Genomic DNA, 18384 nt, shown 5'->3' on the forward strand with positions numbered 1-18384 from the left:
TTAATTGTGGTTAAATTAAAAATCTGTTTTTTGAAATTGTAAAAAATATTGTGGTAAGATATACATTAATATAAAATTTACCATCTTAACTATTTTTAAGTATATAGTTCAGTATTAAGTATATTCACATTATTTTACAACCGATCTCTAGAACTCTTTTCATCTTACAAAACTGAAATTCTGTACTCAATTAAACAACTGCCCAGTCCCCCCTTCCCCCAGCCCCTGGAAGCCACCATTCTACTTCCTTTGACTCTATGAATTTGACTACTCTAGGTACCTCATATAAGTGGAATTGTACACTATTTGTCTTTTTGTGTTTGCCTTATTTCACTTAGCATAATGTCCTCAAGGTTCATACATGTTTAGCAAGTGTCAGTTTACTTCTTTTTTTTTTTTTTTTGAGTTTCCTTCCTTTTCAAGGCTGAGTAATATTGCATTGTATGTATATACCACATTTTGTTTATCTATTTATCGGTTGATGGACATTTGGGTTGCTTCAGCCTTTTGGCTATTGTGAATAATGCTACTAGGATGATCTTATTTGCAAAGCAGAAATAGAGACACAAATGTAGAGAACAAACATGGATACCAAGGGGGAAAGTGGGGGGGATGGGATGAATTGGGAGATTGGGATTGACATATATACACTATTGATACTATGTATAAAATAGATAACTAATGAGAGCATACTGTATAGCAGAGGGAACTCTACTCAGTGCTCTGTGGTGACCTAAATGGGAAGGAAATCCAAAAAAGAGGGGCTATGTGTATATGTATAGCTGATTCACTTTGCTGTACAGTGTAATAATGCTACTAGGAACATGGGTGTACAAATATCTCTGTGAGATCTTGATTTGAATTCTTTTGGGAATATTCCCAGAAGTGGAATTGCTGGATCATATGGTAATTCTATTTTTAATTTTTTGAGGAACCACCATACTGTTTTCCATAGCAACTACATCATTTTGCATTTCTACCAACAATGCACAAGGGTTCCAGTTTCTCCACATTCTCACCAACACGTTTTTTTTTTTTTTGGAATAGCCATCCCAATGCGTGTGAAGTAGTAGTGTTATTTCTTTCTAAATTTAACATATTGTTAAATTCTTAGAGATTATTCTCTGGACAAAGAAAACTCTAGTAACTGAATAATAATATATTCTAACCTATAAATAATACATAGTTTCCTCTGTTAGACTTCTGAATTATTTCTAAGTTTTTATTATTATAACTAATGCATAGTGATTACTCTTGAACATAAATCTTTGTTCAGATGTCTTATTTTTTTCATCAGAGATTCCTCAAATAGAATTACTGGTGAAAGTATATGAACTTAATTTAAAAAAAAAGTATATGAACTTTATAAGGCTTACATATTGCTAAATTACTTTCTAGGAAGATCGTATCAACTAGTATTAAGATCCCTCATCAGCATTAAACATTTTTTCTTTTATTTATTAGCCATTTTAACTTCTGTGAATTGTATGTTCATAGTTATTTTGGTATTGTCTATTTTGAGTAATTTTAAAACTATTAAAAAGTTTTATTTATATATTATACTAAATCCCTGTTGGCCAGTGTGATTAGAGCCATTGTTAATTGGTCAATTTATCAAAATATCAGAACAAGGAAATCATAAAAATAATTATATACTCTAAACATTTTGTTCTACATATAAACATATATGTAGATATTTATGTATCATTGTCTTTTCTTTAAATATACATTTGCCAGTCAGCTGGTTGAAGAACAGCAGCACCTTTTGGTTTTGGTTTTGGGTATTTTTAGGTAGCATATCCATAATGTATTATCTAGGATTTCAAGTTTTATTTCCTTCCATTAGATTGATCATTTAAAGACACTTCTGATGCAGTCTGAATGTAGTGTGCTTTTATGTTTTTCAGTTTTTTTCTTAAATCTTTTATGGTTTCTCATCCATACCTAATTTGAAATCAGTTCTTTTAGTTAATAACTTTTATCAAGTCTTTCTAAAGCATTTAATTTAGTTTACATAGAAACTACTTGATATTTTTTATTCATATTTTGTCTATGTGCCAAACATTTAATTTACATAATTATAGTAACAAGTTCTCCATAAACAGACTTATCCATATGTGCATATTATAGATATATGATAGAGGTAGCATTGGAGATCACTAGGCTAAGGATGAACTGGTCAATAAATGGTGTTGGAACAATTGACTATCCTTATGAAAAAAAGAAATTGGGGGCTTCCCTGGTGGTGCAGTGGTTGAGAGTCCGCCTGCAGGGGGACCCGATGCAGGGGACACGGGTTCGTGCCCTGGTCCGGGAAGATCCCACATGCCGCGGAGTGGGTAGGCCCGTGAGCCGTGGCCGCTGAGCCTGCGCGTCCGGAGCCTGTGCTCCACAACGGGAGAGGCCCCAACAGTGAGAGGCCCGTGTACTGCAAAAAAAGAAAAAAAAAAAAAAAAGAAATTGGATTCCTAACTGCCATCATAAACAACTTAATTACCTTAATTAAAGATTTACACATGAAAAGCAAATTATAAATGCTTTTACAAGAAAATATAGGAGAATATGGCTTTGGTCTTATAGAAGAATTTCTTTAAAAATGTGTAATCAAAAGAAAAGATTGACAAACTAATTAAAATTCAGAACTTCTCAAGAAGACAAACCACAGCTAGGAGAAAATATAGCAAAAGACATATCTATTAAAGAACTGTTACCCAAAATATATGAAGAGCTCTTAAAACTCAACAATAAGAAAACGAACAACCTGATTAAAAAATGAGCAAAGGACCTGGACATCTCACCAAAGAAGATACCCAGATGGCAGATAAGCATATGAAAAGATGTTCAACGTTATATGTCATTAAGAAATTGCAAATTCAGACAACAGTGGGATACCACTACACATCTATTAGAATGGCCAAAATCCAGGACTTCCCTGGTGGTCTAGTGGCTAAGACTTCACCTTCCAATGTGGGGGGTACAGGTTTGATCCCTGGTCGGGGAGCTAAGATCCCACATGGCTCACAGCCAGAAAACCAAAACAGAAAGCAGAAGCAATATTGTAACAAATTCAATAAAGACTAAAAAAATTGTCCACATCAAAAAAACAAAATATTAAAAAAAAAAAAAAAGAATGGCCAAAATCCCAAATATTGACAACACCAAATGCTGACAGAGATGTGGAGTAACAAGAACCCATTTACTACTAGTGGGAATGCAAAATGGTACAGCTCCTTGGAAGACAGTTTGGCAGTTTATTACAAACTAAACATATTCTTACCATGTGACTTAGCAGTTGTGTTCCTTCATATTTACTCAAATGAGTTGAAATCTTTTGTCCACCCAAAAACCTGCACACACAGATGTTTGTAGCAGCTTTGTTCATAATTGCCAAGGCTTAGAAGCAACCAAGAAGTCAACCAAGGATAAATAAACTGATACATCCATGCAGTGGGATATTATTCAATGCTAAAAAAAATAATAAGTTATCTGTCTATGAAGAGATATGGAGGAGCCTTAAATGCATATTGCTAAATGAAAGAAGTCAATCTGAAAAGGCTACATACTGTATGATTCCAACTCTGTGACATTCTGGAAAAGGCAAAACTATACAGACAGTAAAAGAAGACATTGGTTGCCAAGGGTCAGGAGTAAGGAAGGGATGAATAGATGGAGTACAGAGGATTTTTAAGGCAGTGAGTCCATTCTGTATGATACTAGAATGATGGATACATGTTATCGTACTTTTGTCAAAACCTATAGAATGTACAACAGGAAGAGTAAACCGTAATGTAAACTATGGACTCTGGGTGATAATGAAGTGTCAACAGAGGTTCATTGATTCCAACAAATGTACCACTCTGTTTTTTTTGTTTTTGTTTTTTAATTTTAATTTATTCATTTTGTTTGTTTTTTTTACAAATGTACCATCTGGTGTGAGATATTGTTAATGGGGGGAGGCTGTGGATATGTAGGGCAGGAGATACATGGGAAATCTCTGTACCTTCCACTTGAGTTGGTTGTGAACCTAAAACTGCTCTAAAAAATAGTCTGTTTTTTAAAAATCCAGTACTTCTCTTCATTGAATGACATTATCAAGAAGTGAAAAGACAAGACACAGGATAGAGAAGATATTTCTTCTTCTGGAAATAAGAAACCCGTAAAAAGGTGTTAAGCTTCATTAGTGACTAGGGAAAGGAAATTAAAATGCCTTTCCCCGTGAGATTCATTTTGTACCCACTAGATTGGCAAAGATTAAGGAGTTTAGGTAATACCAAGTGTTCGTGCATATACACACCAATGGGAACTGTTAAGCAATAAAGGGAGCAAACACTGACTTCGGAAAGTTTGGCACTTTAATAAACTCATTAAAGGTTTGGGGACTTCCCTGGCATCACAGTGGTTAAGAATCTGCCTGCCAGTGCAGGGGATGTGGGTTCGATCCCTCGTCTGGGAAGATCCCACATGCTACGGGTTAACTAAGCCCGTGCATCATAACTACTGAGCCTGTGCTCTAGAGCCCACGAGCCACAACTACTGAGCCCACACTCCTAGAGCACATGCTCTGCAACAAGAAAAGCCACTGCAATGAGAAGCCCGCGCAGCACAACGAAGAGTAGCCCTCGCTCGCCACAACTAGAGAAAGCCCGCATGCAGCAACGAAGACCCAACGCAGCCAAAAATAAAATAAATGAAATAAATAAATTTATTTAAAAAAAAAAGAAAGAAGCATAACTAATAAAGTCCCTTTTGTCCTCCCTCCTCAGGAGCAACTTCTATCATGAATTGAATGCATATCCCTCTAGTCTGGAGTGTTCTTTAGTGGGCTTTTTATTGTTGTTGTGTTTGTTTATATATCTTTGTGTATCTGTGAATAACATGTTTTCTGTGTTTTAAAATTTATGTAAACAGTATCATAGTCTACTGTGTGTTTTTAATATCTTATTTATAAATATGTATTGTTAAACATTTGTGCAAGACAGTGAGGGGTACAAATCCTAAGTTTTTGTTAAAATTCTGTCTTTTTTTTCCTGTTAATTAACCTCACCCATTTTTCCTAAATGTATGTTGCATTTTTCTTTCAGAATCCTTGAAAAATGGCTCTGCTACAGATGGTGGGAATAAAGTTTATTCTTTTCAGAATAGAAAACACCCTGAAAAGATGGCTAAATTAGGTATGTTGCTTTTCTGACTTCTGTAATCACTATTCACCTTTTCTAAGGTGTATTTAACCACATTTCCCACTGTTATCACCCCATTGCATTCACTAAAAGAATGAATGAGGGATGTTATTTTATTTTCAAGCATACTTAAAGTCATTAGTTTTTTTCATGCTCAGATGTCTTCTGTTCTCAGCTAGGTTCTAAGGTTATAGTAGAGACCCTGTCTTAGATTCCTTCCCACAACATCTAGTACAGGCTCTTCACAAATTTTTGTTATGTAAACAAGTGACTTAAGTCACACAGAGATATTCTGAATTTATTGAATAAGAGTTTTACACTGTATGTAGAAGAAAAGAGTTCATATTATAGAAAATTATTTATGTAAAATTGTTAGAAATGGGCTGTTCTAACATTTTTCTTACCCCAGTTACCACTTATACTAATTACACGTGAATTACTGATTTTCAGAGAACTAGACTTAAATAAATTATATATAACATTAAAATTAAACTAGCAATTTAATTCTTTTTAAAAATTTGGGTGGCGCTATTCTTGGATCCTGCGGCATGAGGCATCAGATTTGAAAGCTTTGAGGAAAGGAAATAACACGTGAAAGCACTTTAAAATTAAGGAGGTCCATAAGTTTATGGAAGTTTGGGAATACCAAAAAGTTAAGAGCAAGGGAATAATAATTAACTACCTGGCAAAATGTAGTCGTTGTATAAGAGGACTTATAATCTATAATTATAGAACATCTATATATGTGTCTTAAGTGTATTTTTATGCAATCATTGTAGTCAGTGATCATTTAAACATTCAAAGTCAAATGAATGTCACACTTGTTGAGTGTTGACACTGATGAGGGACATATAAGAAGTAATTATAAGACCTGTGTTTCTGAACATAATACAATTTAAGCATTTGCAAAATTCAGTTTTTCTGAAAGGTATAATATTATATGCATCATTAATTTTGAACCTAACATGGTACATACAGTAATTTACACTAATTGATGTGTTTCTTAGAGTTTATTATCTACATAAAGAAATCTAAAATATTTTTGATACAAATGAACTTATTTACAAAACAGAAATACCCTTACAGACCTAGAAAACACACTTATGGTTACCAAAGGGGAAAGTGGGGGGAGGTTTAAATTAGGAGTCTGGGATTAACAGATACACACTACTATATAGAAAATAGATAAACAGCAAGGACCTACTTACTGTATAGCACAGGGAACTATACTTGATATTTTGTAATAACCTATATGGGAAAAGAATCTGAAAAAAACAGAATCACTTTGCTATACACCTGGAACTAACACAACGCTTTAAATCAAGTATACTTCAATAAAAAATAATTTAAGAAAAGAAATTAAAAAATTTTTGATCTGTAAAAATGACTGAATTCTGTGTAGGATCTCTGGGACACCAGAGGAAAATGCTAATATAATTACTAGAGGAAAGATCAGATAGACACCAAGGCCAAAGTGAAACCCTAACGACAATGAAGCATTGGAGAAAGAACTAATAGTGAAAAGAAAAATGGAACCTCACTGGAGTAATCAAGTAGAAGTTCCCTGAGTGAAAAGTCAACATGCACATAACTGCAGTGATACATGTCTCATATCTATATGTGCTGTGAGGAACTTAAGTATTGTTATGATGGGCGTTTCTGTCATCACATCTGAAAGAAATATAGTCATGAAAAGATAGTTTTCTGGATAGTTTAAGACTGATCATACTTTCCAAGATCTGTGTTTAGTTAGGACCTGTGTTTAGTTATGTCGCTCTTTGACTTATTAAGTATTTTTGCTAATTGTGTTTACATCTAAATATATCAATAAAATAGAATGCCTTATTAAAATAAGTTATGATCTGTCAGAAAATCATATATTACTCTGAGTATAAAAGATGATTAAATATAATTGGACTAACCAAGATATAGGGCTAGAAATAGAGCAAGAGTTACATTGGAAGGCTTTGTAAAACACAGAGAACACGTCCAGGATGAGTAAGTAAATGCAAAGAAAAAGCAAAGGTAGAATTACCACATAGAAAGGACAAGGACAGTAAGGAGTTTGGCCAGCTTGGAGAAAGATGAATTTAAGGAAATTGAAACTAGATTGGATAGATAGGATCAGATAATAACCTGATGAGAAGTTATTATTAGGCAAAGAGGAGTTTTATTTTAAAATTTTTAATATGTTGCAGACCAGTTGTTGTGTGAAATATAATACAAATGAATTAAATATTTGCCCCAATTTTTTATTATTGAAATTAATATCCATACATGGATGACTGTCTCTTGTTTCCTTTCCTCTTCAATTCTTCCTTTTTCTTCCTTTCTCCTTTTGTAGTTTAAAGTTATTTAAAAGCAGAGGATTTTTATGTTTCAGTATAAAACCAAAATGATCTCAGCTAAGTTACTTTGTACTTTTGTGGCTTTTTGTTGATGTGAAGGTTTTTTTCCTATCCTGTGGATCAACATGGCATATTTTTCTGGTGTAAAGAGAAGGCCAAACATGGCATATTTTTCTGGTGTAAAGAGAAGGCCAATGCCTGAGCTTTAGGTACCTGCAGGTTAGAATGCTTAGGAGGATGAGGGCAGTGAAGTTGAGATGGAATAACTACCAGCAGTAGCCAGGGACCAGGCTAATACCATGGAACCCAGATGGAGGAATAATTTCAAAGAAAGATATAAAGAACTTTAATGAATGATACAGAGGATCGAGGAGGTTAAGAAAAAAGAAGCCAGTGCATTTGTAGGGACTGTCATGAATATCTTGGGTCAGTTCCAAGATTGGATAAAGCTGTGTGAAATAGGTTAGAAAGAGTTTGAGTCAGTGAAGTGGCTTAATTTACACAAATTCAACTATACTTTCTCTTTAAAAAAAAAAAAAAAGATGGAAGAGAATTTAAATAGTGTTCTCAGTGAACAATGTTCTTAGTGTATGAAATGTAAATCTATTCCTTCAGTTAGACTCAATTCCCATATGCCTATCACAGTGTGAGAATGTGAGCATCTTTAAAGATAAACATTGTAGGGCTTCCCTGGTGGCGCAGTGGTTGAGAATCTGCCTGCTAATGCAGGGGACACGGGTTCGAGCCCTGGTCTGGGAGGATCCCACATGCCACGGAGCAACTAGGCCTGTGAGCCACAACTACTGAGCCTGCGCGTCTGGAGCCTGTGCTCTGCAACAAGAGAGGCCGCGATAGTGAGAGGGCCTGCGCACTGCGATGAAGAGTGGCCCCCACTTGCCATACTAGAGAAAGCTCTCGTACAGAAATGAAGACCCAACAGAGCCAAAATAAATTAATTAATAAATTCCTACCCCAACATCTTTAAAAAAAAAAAGATAAACATTGTATTTTTCATTTTAAATGGCCCCCTTTTTTAAAAATAAATTTATTTATTTATTTATTTTTGGCTGTGTTGGGTCTTTGTTGCTGCACACAGGCTTTCTCTAGTTGTGGCGACCGGGGGCTACTCTTTGTTGCAGTTCGCGGGCTTCTCATTGCAGTGCTTCTCTTGAGGAGCACGGGCTCTAGGTGCGCGGGCTTCAGTAGTTATGGCATGCAGGCTCAGTAGTTGTGGCTCACGGGCTCTAGGGCGCAGACTCAGCAGTTGTGGCGCATGGGCTTAGTTGCTCCGTGGCATGTGGGATCTTCCTGTACCAGGGCTCAAACCCATGTTCCTTGCATTGGCAGGCAGATTCTTAACCACTGCGCCACCAGGGAAGTCCTGGCCCCTTCTGTTCAGAAGCCAACTATTTCATCTGATGCTCAGTTGAAGAAATGCCATCTGGGACTTCCCTGTCCAGTGGCTAAGACTCCACGCTCCCAATGCAGGGGGCCTGGGTTTGATTCCTGGTCAGGGAACTAGATCCCATGTACATGCTGCAACTAAGAGTTCGCATGCTTCAGCTAAAGATCCCCCATGCCACAACTAAGACCCGGCACAGCCAAATAAATGAATAAATAAATAAATATTAATAAAAGAAGAAATGTCATCTGTTCAGTGCTATATCATAGTCTATACATTATTAATATGTGTTAGAGTTTTAGACACAAGTAATAAACCACATTTTATGGGAGACTTAAGAGCTTTAAAAGTATAATTTTAAATATACACAGTTTTCAGTTGGTTGTAGATCCCACTTTCTGGCCATTCTTTCTTAACTGTTAGCAGAGATGTGCCTCAAATATATATGGTAAAGAAATGGAAAGAGTATAAACCTGTCAATGGAGAAGAGAGAGGAAGAGTGTGTGATAATTGGAGAAACCAGCAAGGTCAAAGTTAGCTCTTTATTTGTATTTTTTTGTGAGACCTGTGGATAACTGAAGGAAGACTTGGAAGACGGTGAGTAAAGGTGAAAGCAGTAGTACTCTTAATATGGCTAGGTTTATTTATCTTTCTGATATTAGTAACAGCAGGTTTCTTTTTTTTTTTTAATTTATGTAAGTGAAATAAGGCTATTTCCCCTCTTAATCTACTGTTGTCCATTAAAAGTTTTTTTAATATATTTCTTTTGTCTGTTTACAGCTTCAGAACTAGCAAAAACACCAAGAAAAAGTGTTTCATCCAATTTGAAGAGTGATCCTGAAATTACCATAGACATTCCTCAATGTAGCAAGGGTAAGATTTTACTTCACTTCTTTTTTTTTTTTTACTTCACTTCTTTAAAGAGAGTTTTCATAGTTGCTTCAAAGTTATAATATGTTACTTTACTTTCTTGTCTAAGTGCATTTTTATATATTTTCTTCTTTTCTGTTCTGAAAATTCATTTAGTAAATGCAGTTAATACCCCAACCTGTGTGCTTTAGTATACCCGTATTTAGCTATCAGTAAAAGGGGAAAAGATCTGTGTGGGTTGAAGTTGTACAGATTGACAGGGCCAGCTAGAAACAGTCTTAAATCCTGTTGTCATTTGCTTGAGTTAGCCAAATGTTCGTGGAAGATTTGCTTTGGCAAATACTATTTGAAATAAGGTTTTGGGGATTTGGAAGTCTTTTTTTTTTTTTTTTTTTTTTTTTTTTTGCGGTACGCGGGCCTCTCACTGTTGTGTCCTCTCCCATTGGGGAGCACAGGCTCTGGACGCGCAGGCTCAGCAGCCATGGTTCACGGGCCCAGCTGCTCCGCGGCATGTGGGATCTTCCCAGACCAGGGCACGAACCCGTGTCCCCTGCATCGGCAGGCGGACTCTCAACCACTGCACCACCAGGGAAGCCCTGGAAGTTTGGAGAACTGTGGAACAGTTGTTTTTGAATGACCCATTCTAACTAGATTAAATAGTGTACTTTTAAAATAATGAACAATGGAAAGGACTCCATTTTTTCTTGTTACATGAGTGCTACAGAAATGTCATTAATAGGAGAAATCATAAAATTAATAGTGACAGTTCAGCCTCTAGTGGAGATGCAATTAATTGAGAATTCAATAATATGTAGTGGCTTCTGGGTAGAACCTGTACCTTTGCTTTTAATGAAACTAGGCTATTATGGAAAGTGAAGTATTTGTAGTAAGTAATGGCTTTTTGTTTCATTCTTTAGGGCATTCTGCTTCAGACAAAGTTCAGTTGAAGGTAAGCAATTGAGTAAAAACAAGGAAAACCCTTAGTGTTACAAAGTTAAGACATGGTGAAAAATATCCATTTCATCTTTTAATTTAGATAATACTTTTATCATTTATAGGTATTTGCCAATTAAATACCTAACTTACAGATAAAGAATCTGAGGCTCAGAGAGGTGAAGTGACTTGTCTGAGTTCACCAAACTAGGAAGGAGAAAAGCTGGAAAATGAAGCTAGGTCTTCTGGACCAACCTGTTGTGCCTTTTCTGTGTTAGAACTACCCCTGGGTGTTTTGTTTGTTTGTTTGTTTTTAACTTAATTTTATTTATTTATTTTTGTCTGTGTTGGGTCTTCTGGCATTCTTTTTCAAGTTGTGGATCACATCACATTAGTGGATCTTGTTGATTCCCTAAGAGACCATCAGAAAACCTGTTAATCAGTGGTATTATATTTACATACCACAATAAAAGAGAACATCAGTCTGCAAGTCTTAGTGCACTGTCTTAGAAGGGGCAGTTCAGGAGAGAATATGTATAGGGCTTGGGGATCTGGACTCGAGGGGTTTAAGGCACATCTATCAAGATGGGGAACTGATCTGTATTAGGCAGAATTCATGGCATGGTATTTTAGGAGTAGTGGACACAGTGAGGAGAGGGTCTTGAATTGAGTTTTGATAAGTAAACCAAAGTTTGATAAGCTAGCTGTTTGCCCTGGTAAGTAGTCTGTTGTCCTGATGGGAAAATAGGTTGCCCAAATGAGCAAACTGTCAAGATAAATTAGTTTGCAGAAATTTCTGTAGCAAACAGTGAAGTTATTTAATAGTTTATAGCCTTATCTTTTTGAGCAAGAATTTTCTGAAATGGTTATTTTGACACAAATATTCTCAGACCTGATAATTAAGCTATATGGATATAGGTTGTCTCAACTCTCAGTCTTGAAATCAGTTTAGTAGGGCATGATCTACAGTTTAAAAAAATGAAATAGATAAATTAGAAAATTTCTGTTTTGTAAGTATTATTTAATTATAATTTGGTTAAGTTATATATGCATATGTGTACTGGATCAAGGTGGCAAAACGTAAAAAAAAATTGTAAGGATCTGGACCAAAGAAGTTTGAAATATACTGTGATATACTTTATAAACCCAATAGGTGATCAGATCACCTATTATAATAGTATTCTTAATATCTCAAATAAAAATTGTTATAATATTTGTAACTAGCACCAACAACTTATCACAAGATAACAGACTTAAATTTTTTGTCGTATTTTCACATTGCCAAAAAAACACAGGGTACTTTATCTTTTTATTAGTACTGTTAAGTTATCACGTATACACCAGTAGGCATTTTATTGTGCTAGAAATTGAATGGTGTTAAAGGATTCTGTAAGGAAAAGAAAAACGTGCGTTATACTTCTGTAAACTGTTTAAAAAATTAAAAATACAGAAGTAAAAAGTAGAAATCTTTTTTCTCTCCTTCTCACAGACTACTTTAACACCAGTAAATTGCTCGTACATGCAAAGGCCCACTGCAGTAACTATAGGAGTCCCATTTCCTTGCTTACTCATCATCCCTGGACAGTATTACCTTTTTTTAGAAAAAATATTCTGCTAATCTGATGGGTGAAGAATGATTCAAAGGCTGATAAGCTTTTTCTTTACATAATAATAGAAGTGCATCCTTCGCAGGTGTCTGGAATACAACTTCTAGAACCACTCTAGGAATCCTTCGGAATTCGTTGTATCGTTTTTGTTGTCATACTCTCCCCCTGCAACAAATTCATATATTGTTGTCTTCCAGGTCTAGGAAGGAGCTCATCTGGTTCTAATGTCTATTGAAAACAAAATATTTTTCTTCCTTCTAGCCTTTCTTTCACTCAGAGACATCATTAATTTTCATGTCATCATTATTATTTGACTATATAAACTATATTGCTTTTTTATTTTTAAACAGAACAATGATAAAAGTGAATTTCTGTCAACAGCACCTCGTGGGCTAAGGAAAAGACTAATAGGTGTGTATTTCTTTTTACACTGAGCTTTTATAAAAAGAAGCATCTAAACAGGCAATAATGGTTAAATATACAGGTTCTAGTCTTAGAATGCTTACATTTTGTCTTTGGGCTGCCACTTACAGGGACCTCTCTATGCCTCAATTTTTTTCATTTGCGAAATAGGGATAATAATGGTACCAGCCTCAGAGTTATTTTGAGATTAATTGAAATAAAGGATGTCAAAGTGCTTAGCATAGTGCTTGACCTTGGTATGTGCTTAACAGGTGTTGGCTATTATTACTTTTTATTATTATAACTACTTATTGCTATTTCTTTTCACGAAAGAAAGGATATGTTCATGTCTTCAATTAAGCTGTAGATTCCTTAAGGGCAAGGACTATATCTTATATTTTAACTCATAACACTTAGCACTATGTCTTTACATTATAGTCAATGGATATTGAGGTTAGTTAAAATTCTTCAATAAAATAACATGCCTTTTAGTTTATTTGCCTGAGACAGTTTTAGAAATAGTTCTATTGATTTATTTAGAAGTTTTATCAATATATTGAAACAATTTTAAATATTTATAGTGGTACTTTGAATACTATACAAAGCCAAGTAAACAGACATGGTTCCCACCTTTGGGGAAATTAAAAATGGTTTGGTTTTTTTTTTATGTTTTGGGGGGGTCTTTTTGGCCACACCATGTGGCCTGTGGGATCTTAGTTCCCCAGCCCGGGGTTGAACCCGGGCCACGGCAGCGAAAGCGCTGAGTCCTAAACACTGGACTGCCAGGGAGCTCTCTGGTTTGGGGTTTAAATATTTAATTTTGGGGCAAATGACTTTTTGACCTTTATATTTCTGAAAGATGTCAACTCCTTTCTTGGGATTGACCCCTTGACAATAATATTAGCTAACATTGTTAAATCTATGCCCTGTAGCCCTTCTTCTTTCAAGGTATAGAGTTGATAATACATTTTTAATCAACATAAAAATTATAACACTAAATTATTGGATATCTGAAGCAATAAAAGATGATATATGCAATTGATTATTATTATTTTATGTCAAATACATCCCACATCTTAAGTTTCCTCCTTACCCCACAGAAGAATCCTTTTTAGAGAAAAGGTGAACTTCCTTCTCCTTCTCAATCACCACCAAACAAATATATCAACATGTGTGATGTATTCATATAAATAGGGTAAAGACATTGTCTGGTACCTCCTACCACTTCTAACCCTTGCATCTACCATGGGCAGCAGTCAGTGCAAATCTGAATCTGCTAAGCTATGTATGCCCACAAAATCAAGCCTTTTTTTTTTTTTTTTTCTTTTTCAATATATATATTTGTTATTTGCTGACTCTGGATATTCTGAAATATGCTTTTCAAAATAAAGAGTGATTTGCTTAAAATTATTTCATTCATATTTTGGAAGTTAACCTTTTATGGTAGTTTTATACTTATTTTGTTGAGTGTAAGTTTTATCCTTACTTTATGATTATAAAACTAGCTTTATTATTTATGGAGAGTGGTGGGGGTGGCCATGGTTTGTTTAAAAATATAATTCTTATATCTACTATGGGATGGATTGTGAGTATGTATTAGTAGTACTTAAAGTAGTAGCTGTCATTTATTGAGTGCTCTATCAGTTAGGATGGCATTTTCAGTAGGCAGCAATGGAAAATTCTATAACAATGGCTTAAGCCATGGACACTGAAGTATCTCACATCATTAGAAGTCTAGGGATACACAGTTCACGGTTGATGTAGTGACTCAACAGTGTCATGAAGGATACAGGTTCTTCTTTTCGCTTTGCCGCTGGCATTTTTCATCTTTAGTTTTGATATTTTGTATTGCAAAATGGCTTCCATAGCTTTAAGCTATGGGTATAAGTAAGGGGCTTTCCTTCCATAAGTGAGGAAAATCTTCCCCAGAAGCTTCCAGCAAATTTCCCCTCAAGTTTCATTGGTTAAAGGTTTACATGGCCAACTCTAGTTGCAAAGGAGGCTGAGAGAGCATGTATCTGGCAAAGGAAACGACAATTAAATTACTGATTATTTATCCCTTAGGGTGGAGCACATTGCCACATTTTACAATGAATTCTATTAGCAAGGAAGAAGGAAAGAGAATGGTATTACGTATGACTGACAATTTCTGCCGCATTTCGTTTGTGTTAGCCATTGTTAGTTGTTTTACATGCATTTCAATGTAATCTTCACAATGCTTTATTAAATTAGGCACTGGTAGCCTCATTTGATAAGTGAGGAAACTGGTGCTCAGAAAACTTACATAACTAGCTCTGGTGAAATCATCAGCAAGTAATGACAAAACCAGAAGGCACAATCTCTTACTTCAAAGCCCACACTCTTCCTAATACCCCAGAATGCCTCTTTTGTCAAACTGTCCAATTTTCCCAATTGCTTCCTCCCCACACAGTTCCAAGGTTTCATTCTGACAGTGAAAGTGAATATTCTGCTTCCAACTCGGAGGACGATGAAGGGGTTGCACAGGAATGTGAAGAGAACACTAATGAAGTCATATTGAGTGAACAGATTCAAGCTCAGAATAGAGTAGTTTCGGCTCCTGTTTGCAAAGAAACGCCTTCTAAGAAAATGAGAAGAGATAAAACAGTAAGTGAAGAGAGACTTTAAAGAAAAATCAGTAATATCTCAAAGATAAGCTACCTAAGAGATCCAAATGGGAGGATGAACATAATTTTTTTTCTTCACTTTTCTACATTTTCTCAGCCTTTCACATAAATTCCCGCATATATTTGTGTCTATTTCTGGACTTCGTATCCTGGCCTCTCTGTATCCATATTCATGTATCAGTACCATAGTATATGCTAAAGGTGACAATTCAGTTGAATAAAAGAGCTTTTAAATAAATTTTAATTGGATAATTGGAGGCAAGACTTCTCAGTATATACCTTTTTATATAGTTTCATTTTTGTAACGTTGCTGATGTAACAGCGTAAGTATTAAATGATGTGACTGTGGACCCATGTTGGGTCGTTTGGAGAACACTGCACATATTATGGTCTGAGAAAAGGCTAATTATCCCAGCGTGCTCTGTAAAGACTCAGAGCAGTCTAGGAAGCCTCCTGCTTGAATGACTTTCCATTCCTTCCTTACCACCACGGAGCTCAGTTCTGCCCCAAATCAGTAGAACACGTGGTGAGTCATTTTACTGGAATAGTAGGCAAGTCTTTTTTTACCTTGCTGTTGATGTCTTTCTGATTTCCACAGTCCTTCAACTGTACTAATTAAAGGATTTGCTAGGAGTGTGTGAGACAAAACAAAGGTCCTGATTGTAAAGACCCTTTTTTTTTTCCAGTCTAAACGGGAATTATATGTTGGAATTTAGGAATCGTTTTTGGGCCGACTACTTCAATCTAGTCATTTTCTTCAACTTTTATGACCCTAAGAGTTACTCAGTTTTATTACTGGAATTAAATTTGCTTGGTCCTTAGTCTGTGTTGTTGCTTCAAAAAGAAAATACTGACTGCCAAGTAAAGAATTTCACATATCCTGTTTATGCTAATATTACTGTCTAGTCCTCATATAAAACAAATATCTGAAACTAAGAACTCACTTTGCTTTGTCCACTTTCAGAGTGACTTAGTAGAAGAATATTTTGAAGCCCACAGCAGTTCAAAAGTTTTAACCTCTGATAGAACACTGCAGAAACTAAAGAGGGCTAAACTGGATCAGGTATGTTGCAAGGAGTGTTACTTGTAAATTGTTCTTATTGTGAGCTGAAAAACATAGTCCATAAGCAGCAAATCTGAAGAATAAGTGCATACAGCAGAATACTGTCCTGATCAAATGAAACACAAATTAGTGTGACATCACTATTGCATATTTTATTTTGTAAATGGTAACTGGTTCACTGGATTAGAATTGTTTGACGTACTCTAATTATACATGTATAATTACGTATTTTTCTCTTATTTATTGTTTCTTCAGGATCTATAATAATCATCAGGGTCATAGTTTCTTTTTTTAATTTATTGAAGTATAGTTGATTTACAATGTTGTATTAATTTCTACTGTACAGCAAAGTGATTCAGTTATACCTGTATATATATTTTTTTCATATTCTTTTCCATTATGGTTTATCACAGGATTTTCTTTTTTTAACATCTTTATTAGAGTATAATTGCTTTACAATGGTGTGTCAGTTCTGCTTTATAACAAAGTGAATCAGTTATACATATACATATGTTCCCATATCTCTTCCCTCTTGCATCTCCCTCCCTCCCACCCTCCCTATCCCACCCCTCCAGGCGGTCACAAAGCAGTGAGCTGATCTCCCTGTGCTATGCGGCTGCTTCCCACTAGCTACCTATTTTATGTTTGGTAGTGTATATATGTCCATGCCACTCTCATTTTGTCCCAGCTTACCCTTCCCCTCCCCGTATCCTCAAGTCCATTCTCTAGTAGGTCTGCATCTTTATTGCCGTCTTGCCCCTAGGTTCTTCTGACCATTTTCTTGTTTTTTTCTTTTCTTTTTTTTTTAGATTCCATATATATGTGTTAGCATACGGTATTTGTTTTTCTCTTTCTGACTTACTTCACTCTGTATGACAGTCTCTAGGTCCATCCACCTCACGACAAATAACTCAGTTTCGTTCCTTTTTATGGCTTAATAATATTCCATTGTATATATGTATCACAGGATTTTGAATATAGTTCCCTGTGCAGGGTCTTAGTTTCTTTGATATGCATGTACCATTAATTTCTGTTACCAATTTAACCCACATATTCATTGAACCTCACACTGGTCATAAAACAAAGACTGACCTGACTCTCAGTTGAAAACCTTGCAAAAAGCAGAGGATATTCTGCTTCTTGCTATTATGGAAAGCCTGCCCATTGCAGTAAGGTAACAAGGTTGCTGTATACTCTGGTTCCAGTGTCTCGTTTTATAAAAAAATAGCATACAGTTAGACTCAGGGCTTTGACAGATACCTCACTAACAGAGGACAAAGAACCATCTGAATAAGAAAATGTTTCATTAGCAAGTGGGCTTGAGGAACTTCCCTGGCGATCCTTGGTTAGGACTCTGCACTTCCACTGCAGGGGCATGGGTTCAGTCCCTGGTCAGGGAACTAAGATCCCACAAGCCATGCAGCCAAAAAAAAAAAAGAAAGTGGGCTTGATAATTTAAGTCAAGAAGAGATTGTTATTGACTCAGAGAGAATCAAGATTTTATTATTTTCTGAAATAGGAATTCAGTGCAATTTCCTAAGGTATACAGGGCTTTTGACAGAGTTTTCAAGCTATAGAAAAGAGAGAAGAGAGGTTTACCATAGGGTAAACCTCTATGGCTTGGATGACGTGGTGCTGTGTGGTTGGGGGTTTTTGGTTTTTTCTGTTTTGTTTGTTTCTTTCCACCTGTCTCATAGGTATTGCAACTCAGATCAGAGACTAGCTGAAAACATGTGTCAAGAAACCAAGCTGTTCAAGGAAGAGATGGCACTAACGTCTGCTTAGTGCATGTATTTTTTTTTTCTATACAGCAGGTTCTTTTTAGTCATGAGTTTTATACACATCAGTGTATACATGTCAATCCCAGTCTCCCAGTTCATCCCACCACTTTCGCCCCTTGGTGTCCATATGTTTGTTCTCTACATCTGTGTCTCTTT

At 35.6% G+C, this 18384-nt stretch overlaps 1 protein-coding gene across 5 annotated transcripts in view; it reads left to right on the forward strand.

Moving 5' to 3' along the window:
* ORC2 (origin recognition complex subunit 2) overlaps nucleotides 1–18384 on the forward strand; it is a 55364-nt gene that overhangs the window by 10530 nt on the left and 26450 nt on the right. For all 5 annotated transcript variants that reach the window (XM_033859907.2, XM_019939167.3, XM_019939166.3 and 2 more), the window contains 6 exons: nucleotides 5082–5171; nucleotides 9708–9800; nucleotides 10715–10746; nucleotides 12688–12748; nucleotides 15171–15364; nucleotides 16349–16447. In XM_033859907.2, the coding sequence (XP_033715798.1) occupies nucleotides 5082–5171; nucleotides 9708–9800; nucleotides 10715–10746; nucleotides 12688–12748; nucleotides 15171–15364; nucleotides 16349–16447 (569 nt within the window). The remainder of the gene's footprint in view (nucleotides 1–5081; nucleotides 5172–9707; nucleotides 9801–10714; nucleotides 10747–12687; nucleotides 12749–15170; nucleotides 15365–16348; nucleotides 16448–18384) is intronic.

This window comes from Tursiops truncatus, chromosome 7 (genome assembly GCF_011762595.2).
Source record: "Tursiops truncatus isolate mTurTru1 chromosome 7, mTurTru1.mat.Y, whole genome shotgun sequence".
NCBI lineage: Eukaryota > Metazoa > Chordata > Mammalia > Artiodactyla > Delphinidae > Tursiops > Tursiops truncatus.